General features: G+C 57.3%; 1 protein-coding gene across 1 annotated transcript; it reads right to left on the reverse strand.

The window, feature by feature from the left end:
- Positions 1–780: 780 nt before the first annotated feature.
- LOC130581612 (lysosomal alpha-glucosidase-like) lies at positions 781–12,558 on the reverse strand. Its single transcript, XM_057379838.1, has 20 exons — positions 12,480–12,558; positions 10,276–10,804; positions 9,930–10,075; positions 8,809–8,974; positions 8,231–8,327; positions 7,169–7,288; positions 6,828–6,946; positions 6,627–6,758; positions 5,731–5,841; positions 4,848–4,961; positions 4,603–4,687; positions 3,660–3,777; positions 3,181–3,314; positions 2,928–3,079; positions 2,327–2,475; positions 2,053–2,194; positions 1,794–1,892; positions 1,520–1,684; positions 1,294–1,440; positions 781–1,086 (listed from the first exon to the last, which is right to left on the reverse strand). Exons 2-20 carry the CDS (start codon positions 10,792–10,794, stop codon positions 1,024–1,026), a joined length of 2,778 nt encoding a protein of 925 aa, XP_057235821.1. The 5' UTR covers positions 10,795–10,804; positions 12,480–12,558; the 3' UTR covers positions 781–1,023.
- Between the last annotated feature and the right edge of the window lie 2,167 nt (positions 12,559–14,725).

The raw sequence follows: 14,725 nt of genomic DNA on the forward strand, positions 1-14,725 counted from the left end.
CCGGCACCGAGCGGCGGCCGCCGCCACACGGAACCGGAACCGCCGCACGGCCGCGCCGCCCCCCGCGCAGCGCCGTCTGGCGGGCGGGAGGAGGAACTGCGCCCCCGCGGGCTCGGGGGGGTCACAGAGCGCCGAGTGTGGAAATATGTACAGAACAAGCGTGGAAAATGGAWTTTTTTTTWAAAAAAATTATGCTTTTTGTTGTTTGATCAGTCTCTYCTCCCACGCTACTAGCAAAGGTGAGAGGACATAGTCTCAAGTTGCACCAGGGGAAGTTTAGGCTGGACACCAGCAGAGATTTTTTTCATGGAAAGGGTGATTAGACATTGCAATGGGCTGCCCGGAGAGGTGGGGGAGTCACCGGCCCTGGAGATGCTCAAGGACTGCACGTGGAACTCAGTGCCATGGTCTGGTTGAAAAGGTCTTGATCAGTCAAAGGCTAAACTCGATAATCATTGAGGTCTTTGCCAACCTAAATGACTCTGTGATTGGGGGATTCAGGATCAGAGAGGTGAGGTGAGGTGAGTTGAGTGGGAGAGATTGGGGGATGGAGTCAGGGGATGAAACTGGAGAGCTAAAAGTAGTGGCTGAAATTGGGAGTCTGGGATGTGGGGTTGCAATCAGGGGGTTGGATTGGGGCTGAAACTGAGCCGCTGAAATCAGAGGGATGGAGTCAGGAGAACCCAGGCCAGGTGCCAAAACTGGGGGCCCCACAGTCACTGGCCACCACCCCCTCCTYCCCCTGCCACCCCTTCTGTCCCCACATCATGCTCCCAGGACAACTCTCCACATGCCTTTATTGCAGCAGGGATCGGGGTGCCCACACCTCCACCCACACCACGCACCCAGGACCACACGAGGGGCACCCAGCAGCCAACGCCCCCGTCCCCAGCTGGAGGGGGACACACAGCAGCAGTGACAGTCACCAATGTCCCCTCCATAGCAGCATCCAGGGGCTGGAGCAGCGAGCATCTCCTGTGTGGGTGGTGCTGGTGAGGTGGGGGTGACCCCACAGCCCCCCACTCACAGCCACTGCAGGGAGAAGCCCTGGTGGAGACTGATGCCAAGGTCACTCACGGCCAGAACCTGTGGGGGGACAGGAGACATTCTGGGGTACAGCCTGGGCAGGAGGGAAATGGAGAATGCGTTCCCCTAAATATTGGAATGGCAGGAAAGCCACACAGAGTCCCCACCCGCCTCTTTGGTGACASTGTGACCCTGGAGAAGGAGAGATGGAGACCCTCAGGATGGGGACCCYCACCCAGGAAAGGGCACCCTGGAATGGAGCCATACCTGGTTRTCCAGGTAGGAAAAGGGCTTCTCCTGGCCGTTCAGAAGGACCTTGCTGGGCGGTGTCTGCACTCCAAAGATGCTCAGTGAGCCAATGGTGACCTTGGTGGCCTCAGTGCTGGCATGGAGGACGGTGGAGGTGAAGACATTCTGTAGGAGGGGACAGCTGAGCTCAAGGTGACCAGGTGCCATGGGACCCCCCACTCGTGCCCTCCCCACCACACCCCACCTGCGTGACATTGAACACCACGTAGGAGTAGTCTCCCTTCTCAAAGGTGTCCAGGCTCTCGCCATCGTCCCAGAAAAGGTCCCCCCAGGCGGTGGCATTTGAGGACAAGGCCACGATGAGGTGCAGGGGGTTCCCTCGAGTCACCTCTGTGGTGGTTCCTGGTTTCTGGGGTTCAAACACATGGCTTCTGTAGGGCCACGAGCACTGGGGATGAGGGTTTAGGAGTTGAGGTGTGGGTGRACAGCACCCAGGGAGGTGATGGGTGGGCACTCACCTGCGTGGGCAGGATGGAACCTTCCCGGATGTGCAGGTTGAGGTGCTCCAGAGGGGCTGACATCTTCAACACCTCCCCGCTGCTRGTCACCGAGGAGCCCTGGGCAGGGGTGAGAAACATGGGTGTGAGGGATCAGGGGCACGGTGGGGGCTCAGGGACAGGTCTAGGGAGCAGCCACCCCCATCCCTTCCTCCATCAGGGCACGCTGGGCTCAGCCAGGGTCAAGCAGGATCACCCCAAACGCTGTGATGCTCCTCACCGTGTAGAAGTCGTACCACGTGCCTCGGGGGACATAACCTGTGACTGAGTCCACCCCGGGTTCCAGCACCGGGGTCACCAGCAGGCTCCGGCCCCACAGGAACTGCCTGTCCAGATCCCAGGTGGCCACGTCCCCAGGGAACCTGCGGCAGGATGGAGACGCCGCTCGATCGGCCACATCTCTGGGATCCAGCCCAAGCTTCTCTGGAATCCAGCCCAAGCTTCTCTGGGATCCAGCCCAAGCGTGTCCCCAGCTCCAGTGGGGATGGTCTTACTCAAAGAACAAGGGCCGGGCGACGGTGTCCCCGTGCACGTGGGCACGGTGGAACAGGGTGTAGAGGAAGGGCAGGAGGGAGTAACGGGTCAGCAGCACGTCCTTCATGGCTGTCCTGGCCACAGGGCTGAACACTGTTGGGTCCTGGGCCTGGGGGACACGTGGGGACTCGGCAGCTGTCCCACTCCCAACCCTCATCCTGCATCCCACCTCCTTCATSCCACATCCTGCATCACCCATTCTGCATCCCAACCCCTCCATCCCACCTCCCGCATCCCATATGCTGTATCCCACCTCCTGGATCCCACCTCCTGCATCCACATCCTGCATCTCACCCCCTGCATCCCACCACCAGCATCACCCATTCTCCATCCCACCCCCTCCATCCCACCTCCTGTATCCCACATCCTGTATCCTCCCTCCTGTATCCCACCCCAAATCCCACCCCGTGCATCCCACCTCCTGTATCCCACATCCTGTATCCTCCCTCCTGCATCCCACCCCAAATCCCACCCCTTCCATCCCACATCCTGCATCCCCCATTCAGCATCCCACCCCACATCCCACCCCCCACCCCTGGGACACCTCCCCCTGGCCTGGACCTTGTCGTTCAGGTTGTTGTGGTTGCGGGCGAAGGGGTAGAAAGCCCCGAGCTGCATCCAGCGGGTGCACAGCTCCTCCGAGGCGCTGCCCGCCAAGCCACAGATATCCGCCCCAACCAGGGGGATCCCAAACAGGCTGAAGCTCAGCAGCCCTGAGGRCAAGGACACTCAGCAAAGCACAGGGAGTTTTGGAGACATCTCCAAATAAGCAGAAAGCTCTGGGGGTGCTGGTAGGGGGGTCTGTGCCACCCACCTGGGATTGAGTAATACATGTCCTTCCACTTGCTCTGGTTGTCACCCAGCCAGTGTCCCGAGTAGCGGCCCTGGCCGGGGAAGGTGGAGCGGGAGATGACGAACGGGCGCTTCCCCCGGATCTGGATCAAGGCGCTGGAAAACACCARGGAGAGCTGGGCTCACAAGGTAAGAGCAGCCCACCAGGTGTTTGCTTTACCCCACAGCAGTTGAGGGAGAGCTCCAGGCCCTGGCAGCTCTGCGGTGGCACAGAGCTAGCCCAAGCAGTATGGCAAAGGCATGGCACCAGGACTGGCCTCATYCACCCATCCCAAGCAGCACCAGCTCCCTTCTTCTGGGTTATTCCCATCCTGGAGGCTGTGAGCAGCCAGAGCTCCTCCCTTCAGATCAGACACTCAAATCCCCATCCTTTCCCTGTTCTCTGAGAAGGATTTTGTCCCAGCCCATCCCCARGCTGTCAGAAGCAGGATGCTCAGGTACCTGGCTGTGGCTTTGGCTTCCATCAGCCCGTAGAGGTTGTGCAGGTTGTAGTGCACTGAGGCTTTCTGCTGCGCCGAGGCACACACCGTCTTTGTGGAGAGGGAACCGCCCAGCACGGCTGCAAGGAGGGAGAGCCCAGTTGGCACCTGCTGCTGCTGATGCCTGATGATCTTTGCTTTTCCCTTTTATGCTTTCTGTACCCTCTATGCATCCGCCTGTACCCCTTAGCCAACATGTTTGTAATTCCTGAAGCTTGATATTCCAGCTTAGTTTAGGAGTTCTGCTGGGCAGAGAGACCAAACATCCTGAGGAAGGAGTCAGTGTGCTCTGTGCTATCTTAAACCCGAGCTCAGCCTTGGGTGAAGCTTAAACCTGAGCTCAGCCTTGGGTGAAGCCTTCTGTCCAGAACATCCTGTGTAAACTGGGCTCTGGCCTCATCTGGGGGGATTCATTAGAATAGGGGGACATTACTGCATTTGTTAAGTTTCTTATTGGGGAATCCTAGATAGATATGCTAATTCCTGAAACCTATAAAACTTGTACCCGTGCTGTACACTGTGTGCATTCTGCCATCAAGTTGTGCACCTGGGATCCCAAATACCGAGGTAAAACCCTTTTTATCCCCTTAACCGTGTCTGTGTCATTATTAAAAACTGRCCTTTCAAGGCAACACTGCTGCTGGGGTGCAGGGGATGTGGACTCCTCCACAGGAGCCAGTTATCACTGCCAACCCAGCGCCAAAAGCTCAAGCAGACAGCTCCATCCCACACCCCGACACGGCCACAAGTTTAGACACAGATAACCACACATGCAGGAGACATTCAGGGTGTAAAAGAGACACGGKGTCTCTTAGAAATGGCTTTCCCCCACCACACTGGGTTGGCAGYGATCTCAGAGCACACAGTACCACCAGCACAGCCTTGGATTTCATCTCTCCACTTACCCGGAGTGTAGGGTGGGTTGTCGAGCTCTCCCGGGGGACAGCCGTGCTCAGACCCATCCACAAAGTTGGACGGCTCATTCATGTCCTAAGCAAAGAAAATTGTGGAGTGATTTCAAGGGTGTGGTTTTGGGGGATTAATGGTAGACCTGGAAAAGCTGCCCTTGAGGGACAATCCTGCCAGGACACACACCAGGCATGAGCTGAGCTGTGGGMAGGGAGAAACCCAGCAGCAAGGAGGGACTTACGATCCAAAGGCCATCAAAGGGCACGTGGGCATGGAAGTGCTGCAGGTTCTCCAGCCACCACTGGTGTGTGTCTRGGTTGGAGAAGTCAGCAAAGGCAGTGAAACCAGGCCAGACCTGCRGGGACACCACAAATCCATGAGCTCAGCAAGCAGGTGATTTGTGGGGAGCTGCCACRGGGAACAGGGTACCACAGCATGGCAGGGATTTCACCTGGGGCTGGAACAGACAGTGAGACAGAAAATAAAGCCAGCCCACGCTTTGAGCCCTGGACAGTGCACACAGAGCATCCCTCCTTCCTCCATGGCACTGGGAGGTGCTGAGGACTCCCCACAGCCCGAGGGCAGGGGCAGCTGATGGAGCAGCTGCTCGGTCTCCAGTTGCACAAGGCTGGATGCCACCTCACCAAGAACGTGTCAGGGAAAAGCCAGGATTTCTCCATTTGCCTCATTCCAGGACTTTTAGCCAACTCATTTTCCCCCACGTTTGCAGGCTATATCAACAGCCCCCTCCTTGGAGATGGCGAGGGAGAGCAGGTGGAAGAAAACAGCCAGGGGGGTCAGAGTGAGAGAGAACAGATGCAGAGCAGATCTGGAGGCACCCTGACCATCACAGCCAACCTCCCCTCACACCAGAATCAGGAAGGGAGGCAAATCAGATGACCAGCCTTAGGCAGCACTGCTGACTCTGTTAAGCTCATATGATTTCCACGGGCTGGCTCCCRGGGCCAGCGAAGACACCAGGAGGTGACACACGAGGACAAGGGCTGAGACAGGCTCTGGCAATTCTCCCAGAGAAATCCCTTGGCCACTTGGCTTTCCCTCTATTGTGATGAAATCCCAGTCCTGCTATTGCACAAGCCACGGGGCTGGGATTTCCTCCTCACCTTCCCGATGAGCGGCTGCCCCTGGCTGGTGTTGAGGAACAARCCCCGTCTCAAACCTTCATCAAAAGGCCAGTAGGAGCCATTTGGGCTGGTGCTGCTGATTCCAGGATCCTGGGGGGATGGAGCAGAGGGTGAGTGCCATCCCGGGCAGCCCCATTCCCTCCCCTGGCCAGACCGGTGTGATTCCCAGCAGAGAACCCAGACAGGGTCAGCCACAGCCCACACACAGCAGCTGCTTCCCCCCAAGGGGAAGAGAAACTTGGTTCAACGCTTCCAGGCATGTTTTCTAAAATGCYACTTCTGCAAGTCCCCAGGACTCGTTATGAGCTTGTTTTGGGGAGGGGGGACAAATACAAGAAATCTTGTGCTTATGCAAGAAATGTCAGGTCATGGACAAGCTTGGGCTGCTACAGGGAGTTCAGTGAGGAGGAAATCCAACCTTCTCCCCACAAGGATCTTCTGGTCCTCACTCCTTAGAGGGAAGGATATCACAACCAGGTCACAAGATGCCAGCACTTATGGGGGTGTGAGGGCACCTCAGCTGAGCACCCACAAGGGAAACTGCCTGACCCAMAGTTCCTCCATTCCTACACCCACAGGGTCAGGGACATCCTTGCACCCTCTCAGAAAGGCAGGAGCAGAGCACAAGAAACTGTCCCATGTCTCTGGTCCCTGCATTAGAGGGATTTTCAGTGGTGGTTTACAGCTGCCTGACCAGCACTGGGAACCGGCCTCACAGGGCCAGGGGTGAGCAGCTGAGCATCCCTAACAGCCCTATGTGAACATCCCTAACAGCCCTATCTGAACATCCATAACAGCCCTGTCTGAACATCCCTAACAGCCCTGTCTGACATCCCAGCAAATGCAGAGCAGGGGGAGAGGAGGAGGAGGAATACCAAGATGATAACGTAGCGCTGCCCATGTTTGTGGAGATCTTCCACCAGCGAGGGGAGGGAGGCAAATTTCTGGGAATCCAAGGTGAAGTCCCGGTACCCATCCATGTAATCAATGTCATTCCATTGCACATCCTGCAGGAAAGAGGCTCAGGGCTGGGTGATGGAGACTGGAMCCCCTGCTCCACAGGTCTGAGGGGTTACCTGGGGGATCTGGTAGTTCCTCATGGCTCTCACAGTCTGCCAGGTGTCATTGCTGGATCTGTAGCCCCAGCGGCACAGGTGGAAGCCAAGACCCCAGAGGGGTGGCATGGCTGGGAATCCTGCAGTGGGACAGTGGGAGAACAGAGGGGTTTTCTGAAATGGCAGTGGCATCTCAAAAGAATGGGGAGAGAGGGGACAAAAGGTGATCACTSACCTCAGCGTGCTGGAAGGGCTTGGGGGATGCTGATCCCTCCCTGGCTGGGAGGGTTGGGGAGGGTGGTAAAGCTGGGGTCGACAGGGATGTGGGCATGCAGATAGTCATGTTGGGGTTGRGCACTCACCTATCACYTGCTGGTACTGCTGGATGACCATGYTGGGAYTGGGCCCCAGGAAAATGTAAAAATCCAGCACCCCTCCAATGGTCCTCCAGGTCAGGCCCGGAGTAGGCTGCAGGGCCACCTCTTTGAGYGGGAAGGAGAAGAGAAAAAGGCAGTGACAATTTAGGAGCAACCCTCAGATCTCAGCCCCCACAGTGGGGCCCAGGCAGCATCACAGGCAGGGGAATAGAGAAATCCCTGCCTTGCACTCAGCAGATGCTAAATGTGTGTCTRGAAGCTTAAATCATCACAGCCCAGAGAGATCATTGATTTATGCTATCTTGAAAATCTGCTYTTTAAGCTAAAATCTGCATCAGCTGGACCAAGACTAAGCACTTAAGTACAGTGCTCTCCTTCATGTTCTAAAATCCCCTCCTAAGTGAACAGAGAGCTACTTGTAAGCAAGCATGTGTGAGCAAAGCCTGTCCTGGGAAGGGCTCTTCACATGAAGGAGCCTTTGCACCTCAGCTCAGGTGGCTGCATCTCGCAGGAGCTCATCCTCAGCAGCATCAGCACAACAGAGCTGAGCACAGCTGGAGCTGCTGGAGCCCTGGTGCTGCAAGCAGCAGCTGCAGGGAGGGACAGGTGGCCCTGGTGCCACCCCCAGCATGGCAGAGCTCGCAGGAGCTGCTGTTAACAGCTGGCACACACAGGCAGAGCCCCTGGGCACAGCTGGAGCTGCACATCTGGGCAGAGCACAGCYGACAGACGGCATCCCCGCTGCTGCCAGGCCTGAGGACAAGGACATTTCAGAGGGGGGGAACTGCCATGGTCCTGTGTGCAGGGGATTTTCCTTCCTGATGGCAACTGGGCAGCTGGGCGTGTGGTTAAACTGCTCGGCAGTTGCTAAAGAGCCTCGCCGTAGCCAGGAAACAGATGGCTGCGCTCAATAACGGAGCCATCAAACCACATCTTTCCCTTTTATGGCTTCCTCTCRCCCCAAGTTCCCAAACTGGCCACTCCAGCGGCTCCTGTTTGTCCCAATCTGTCAGGGACAAGCTGGCCCCGGGTGCCCTGGACACCTACCCATGGCGTTGCTGTTGAGGAGGAAAACGCCATGAGCATCTCCACCCTCCTCCATCAGCAGGTAGAAGGGGTGAGCGCCGTACAGGTTGAACGATCCCTGCAAGGAGGAGGTGACAGTAAGAGAGCAAAAAAGGAAAAGCAGGAGAGCCCCATGTCACTGAAGGTGAGTAGATGGCTCTGAGCTGCATGTGCTGCCACCACAGAGCCAGCTATCTGTCACCTCTCGGGGGGACCAGGTGAGTGATGAGGATGGCTGCARAGCTGGTGCTGAAGGCCATCAGAGGATTCTTCTCCCTGCAGCTCAGGGGCTGCTGCTGAGCTGGGCTGGGTGAGCAGGAAGGCTCCTGCCTCACCACAACACATTGCACGAGGAGCGGGGTGGAGAGGAAACACCCAGCGCCCTCGGAGAGCCAAGAGTGTTGTGTAACAGCTCTGAAATCCTCGCTGGCACACACCTGCCCATCAGCCTCGGCCATCCCCCGCCTCTCCCAGMCGTGTTTTCCCAGGCTTTGTCCAAAGCACAGCAGAGTGGCAGCCCTGTCCTCACCCCCACAGCCCCGGGGAGAGGGCAGATGTACCTCTGGAGCRGCATCACGGGCCCACAGCGTGAGGGTGTTCCAGTCCAGGCTGTGCAGGAGGCTGCCACAGTGCTCCCCCAGCCCATAGAGGAACCTGGACGGCAGGGTTGTGGATATCTGGAGAAACTGGTCAGCAAAGATCAGCGGGGCCACGGTGGTGTTGAGCCTGCCAGGGTGATACCGAGGAAGAGAGAGGGTCAAGAGAGGATTCTGGGACCCATTAGGATCCATTTACCCATTAGGATCAATAATTGATCTCCTTCCTTTCAGAGCATCTCAAGGGCCAGTCAGCAGCACATCCCACCCTGCATCCAGCCCCAGCACTTTGCTCCAGGAGCAAATTCAGGTCTGGATGGACACAAGGTGCAGCCCAAGCCCAACACAGCCTGACCCAGCACAGAACAGCCTTCCCTTTGACTCCAGAAGTTTCCACCCAGGTTATTATTAACCACCAWGGCGATATGGCCTCGGGGATTCTCAGCCTGCTGTCACTGATAAGCAGTTCCCAAGTACAGGACAGGCCACAGACACCAGCAAACAGGGAGGAGGAGGAAAGGATGGAATCCTAAAACACCCTGGCCAGACATTGCCCAGCTGTTGGTGCTTGCCACCAACTTAGTGTGGGCAAAGCTGTGCAGGTGACAGAAAAAGTACAGCAAAGTTACCCGCAGTCCCTTTCCACTAAAAGCCTGGAGCTGTGGGTGCCCCTATAGCTTGGACAGCCAGGGAAACCCAAAAACAGGGAGAGGGCAAAGCCACAACCATTCACTGGCCCTTTTCCTGAGCCACCAGGACACTGAGTGATAATGTGCCAGGACCTATACAGTTTTGGGCTTCTGTAGGACCCAGCGAGGAATCAAGGCACTGGGAAGTTTTTGGAGAGGTGTCGATCCCACACAGCTCTGCCATGGCCATAAGAAGCACATGGCCTAGAAGCCACATGCTGTCACATCCCCATATGAGCAGTGCTCAAAAGATGCAAGATGAAGAGTAATAATTGGCTGGAGATTTCACAGCATGAGTTTTCCTAAAAAAAACCTCTGGGAAGCATGCTGGAGCCTGCCCAGGGTGGGGTAAGCTTCTCCCCCCCACCACAGTATGATGACAAGGTGGGTTCTTACAGCACTGTCCCCGTTGCCTTGCGCTGCAGCACCACCCCAAAGGGGTCCCAGGAGAAGTTCACGCTGTAAATGGGGTTTTCAGCTCTCTTCTTCACCCGGGGGACATCGAGGGGAACCTCATAGCGTGGGTTGGCTGCATCTGTTATCTGCAAAAAGGAGAAAAAGCRCTTTAAGGACCAGCAAAGCAAGAGGGCAAAGAGGAGATGCTCATTAGCCCCACAMAGCCATGCCTGGAGCACAGCACATTCCAAATTCGGTCCAAGCATGGGATGGTCACCCATGGGACAGCAGTTTCAGGGGTCAGGAGTGCAAACAGGCTCCTGAGGACAACCAGCACGAAGCTCACCTTAATGTGCAGCCGCGTGTCCGTCTCAAACTCCACCTCCAGCCTCAGTTTCTCGACGTCCCGGGGGTAATAAGCCTTCTCCCTTCGCACCAGCAGCCCCGCCATGCCCAGCGCTGTCCGGTTGAGGCTCTCCAGGCTGTAGCTGGGGAAATCAGGGGGATAGAAGCACCAGGGCACCCCCTGCCTGCCRTCCTCCAGCAGGGGACTCGGGATGAAGCAGCACCCCCGGCTTTCGCACAGCTCCTGGGTCACCACCTGGCGCCRCTCCGGGTAGCAGTCGAAGCGATGGATCTCAGGCACCACGAGACATTTGGGGGGCGGCGTGGGGCCGAGCCAGCCCCCCGACACTTGCCGCAGCACCCAGACAGTGATGGTGCTCAGCAGCACGGAGCACAGCAGCAGTCCAGTGCCCACCCACCATGGGGCCAGCTTCCCRTGGCCGGTGGGCACGGGGGCAGCCCCCTCCTCTTCCAGCCGGCATGCTGCCYGTGTTGTTTTTAGCTTCTGGTATGACTTCATTGTCCTGGTGCTGGAAGGAAGGGGAGATGGGCAGGTGTGAAGGAGACAGAGAGGGAGAGCTTGCTCAGGCCTCAAGGACAGCTTCCTCCTCTCCTGATGCCTGATTGAGGCACAGCCTGCCCACCTCAGCACCCTGCAACATCACATCTGCACCTCTGCCTGTGATGCACCTGGCAAACCGGGCAAAGGAAGGCTTTGCCAAGGTTGGGTGGTCCTGACCCTGCTAAGTGTGGGGAGATGGTTACTCCTGACTCCCCATCAACCCCAGAGGACAAAGCACCGTCTGCCTGAACCCCCATCTGCTCTTGCGGGGTGGAAGCATGGCCCCTCAAGCAGTTTTTCCCAGTCTGAATTAATGTGCTGCAGTGTTTCTGGAAGGTGCAAGCAAAATCGAGCTTGCTCTGTCTGTAGGAACAGAGTTGTGGTGCTGAAAGCTGCGGCTCCGATGTGTGGAGCATTCTCTGCTCCGAGCATCTTCTGCTCTGRGCATTCTCTTCGAGCATCCTTTGTCATCATTATCCAAAGCCCTGACTCAGAGGTTTTAGACCCGCGGAGGGCTGGGCATGGGATGGCTGGGAATTTGCCAGTAGTCCTTGCTTCTCACTGATAAAAACTGATGCTAACACTCTCAGACTCTAAGCAAACATCTCTCGGACTCTAAGTGAACAGAGACCCCCCGTTCTCCTAGTGAGTTTGCACGGAACAATCTCACCACCTTAAAAAAGAAACACAACTTTCTTCTCTCCATCTCCTGTCACTGTCACTCAGACCCTGTTCCCTCCAAAGGCTCAGAAAGCGGCTCCAACCCCCGCAAACAGCTTTATTCCCGGGCAGCGCTCCCCCAGCTCGGCCACCGCGGCTGCTCAACCCGCCGGGGCCTGGCCGTGAACCTCCCGGAGCGGCAGCGCCTCCGCCTTTAGTTTTATTTCCGCACGGGCGGGCGGCTCCGGGACGGCTCAACCCGCCGGGGAGATGGGCACGGCAGCAGCACATGCACGGAGGGTCCATGCCAGCCCCGGAGATGGGCACGGCAGCAGCACATGCACACAGAGCCTGTGCCAGCCCCGGGAGCTGGGCACGGCAGCAGCACATGCACGGAAGGTCCCTGCCATCCCCGGGAGACGGGCACGGCAGCAGCACATGCACGGAAGGTCCATGCCAGCCTCGGGAGATGGGCACGGCAACAGGACATGCATGGAGGGACCCTGCCAGCCCCGGGACATGGGCACGGCAGCAGCACATGCACACAGAGCCTGTGCCAACCCCGGGAGACGGGCACGGCATCAGAACATGCACGGAGGGTTCCTATCAGCCCCGGGAGCTGGGCACGACAGCAGCACATGCACGGAGGGTTCCTGCCAGCCCCGGGAGCTGGGCACGGCAGCAGCACATACACGGAAGGTCCATGCCAGCCCCGGGACATGGGCACGGCAGCAGCACATGCACACAGAGCCTGTGTCAGCCCCGGGAGCTGGGCACAGCAGCAGCACATGCACGGAGGGTTCCTATCAGCCCCGGGAGCTGGGCACGGCAGCAGCACACACACGCAGGGCCCGTTCCCGGCCCGCAGCAGCGGCGGCTCCGCGGGGCGGGTGCGGCGGAGCGCAGCCGGGCTGTCCGGTAGGAGCCCCGGGAGCCCCCGCCCGCCCGCGGGCCCCGCTCCGGCCGTGCCGGCGCTTACATACACGTGTCTCCTCTTGACATTGTGGCTGCGGGCAGCGGGCAGCGGGCAGCGGGCGGGCAGCGGCGGAAGGCGGGCAGAAGGCGGGCGAGCAGCGGGCAGAAGGCGGGCAGAGGGCGGGCAGCGCTCCCCGCTCCGCAGCTCCGCCGGGAACGGCTCCGCCGTAAACACCCGACGAGTTCTGCCGGCTCCTACCGCACCYGTCTAGTAGCAGCGCATCCGTACACGCCCCTCCTTCGCTCTCTCCTCGGCTTGGTGTGCTTTTTTAGTTTTATTTTTAATGTTTGTATCTGCGATGAGTGCTGTTCAAGAGTGGAGAGTGCGTATGGGAGATCAGCGAATTCTTAGGTTTTCCCCGAGTGCATTTCTAGATGCACGCAGGGTGTCAAAATCCGGAGAAGGAATGCCTCTGTGCCCCTTGCAGGGTGACAGCATTTTATCCAAAGCAGAGTGAAAGAGGTCCCCGTGCTGAACCCTGCGCTGTGGCTTCAGGGATCCATGATGTGTTTTGAGCACACAGGACACAGGCCAGACCCACAAAAACCCACACACAGCCCTTCTTCCATGCAAGTTTTCACCATGTTACTGTCTCCCATACACTCCTCTTCATCTGCTTAACAAGTGTGTTAAAGCACAGGCTGTCCCACTTTTTAAAATGACTGGAGAGCTGCTCCTTGTTTACAATAAGGCCACTGCAGTCTAAAGTTCAGCAGAGAATGAAAACAGACCTTTGGAACAGAGGTACTTCCCGCAGGGACTGAAAATGAAAAGTAACCTGTTGGGAACAGGGCAGTTCAGCCATGAACAGAATTTGAGGTGACAAAATTGCTCCCCTCCTGCCACATGTGATTGGCCAGCCCACGTCTCCTGCCAGGAGGACCAGGGATATCTCAGGGATAAACCTGGGATGATACAGGATGGCTCTGGCCATGCAAAGAGGGCACAAGGGAGGTGGCTGTGTTGGGGACATGGCCCCAGGACTCCCAAACCAGCACCCCTCTCCTTGCTTTTCTTGTCCATCCTCCTGGATGGAAAGGAGATCCGAAGACAAATCTCAGAGGGATCAGTGGAGAATACATGGCTGAAATCTGCCCTCCAACCCTTGGCTCACCCTGTCCCAGCACCCAGTGCAGGATTTCAACAAATGTCTGCAAATCTGGGAGAGGTGAAGGCCAAAGAAGCTGCAGCTACACTGGGCAGCAGCTTCATGCCACCACCCGGCAGCTTTAGCCAACCTCATTAGCTCAGTTCCAATGATAAATGAGGATTTCTTAACATCAGGGMGGTGCATTTGCCTAAACCTTGCTCTGGCTGCCCAGATCCATGGGGCTGTGCCAGACATGAGACTCCCCATGTTTTGCAGCTTTTGTTGTTCAAAAGGATCAGGAAAAGATGGGATCTTGCTCAAAGCCTCAACTACAGCTCTTAGAGCTGCTCCAATATTGGGCCTCATGTCTGGAAAGCACAAATTGCAGGGGGATAACATGGACTTTCTATTACTGTTACAGACACAAAGAAATCAAAAGGAACCCAGTTGCAATGGAGACAGTTTGGTTTAAACAACTGCCTCTGTTATTACGTKTTYTGATGCATTATCATCATTGTTGGAYGTTCTTGGGGTCTGAAATGCTGCTCACAMCATTGGGGYCAGGGTACTGTGCTTAGCAGATCCTGTAGCTGCCCGAGTTAAGACTGGGTTGAGGATCCAGCCCTGGGCAGGATTCGGTCCTGCTGCAATGCTTGGGGGACTCCCAGACAGGCACTGCTGGGCAAAGGCCGGTCCACAGATGGTGGAGGAGGACAAGGCTGGCCAGTGGCCACCTCAGGGAGCCCAGGGAACAAGTTGTAARCTCCCCAGAGAGCCTTGGGGTGCCCAGGACATGTCTCCCCACCATTGTTCACCCTGCAACAAGGCCAAGTGCTGGTGCTGCACCTGGGTCTGGGTAACCCCTGGAATCAACCCAGACTGGGGGATGAATGGATCAAGAGCAGCCCTTCCAGGACTTGCAGGTGCTGGTGGACAAGAGGTTGGATATGAGCCAACAAGGCACTTGCAGCCCAGAAAGCAAACTATGTCCTGGGCTGCAGCAAAAGCAGAGCGGTCAGCAGGTCAAGGGCAGTGATTCTGTCCCTGTGCTCTGCTCTGGTGAGACCCAGATTCAGTGCTGTGTCCAGCTCTGGGGTCCAGAGCACAGGAAGGACGTGGAGCTGTTGGAGTGAGTCCAGAGGAGGCAACTCAGTTGATTAGAA

Source organism: Malurus melanocephalus, unplaced genomic scaffold, assembly GCF_030028575.1.
Source record: "Malurus melanocephalus ecotype Western Australia unplaced genomic scaffold, MMel_1.1 scaffold_425, whole genome shotgun sequence".
Classification (NCBI taxonomy): Eukaryota; Metazoa; Chordata; class Aves; order Passeriformes; family Maluridae; genus Malurus; species Malurus melanocephalus.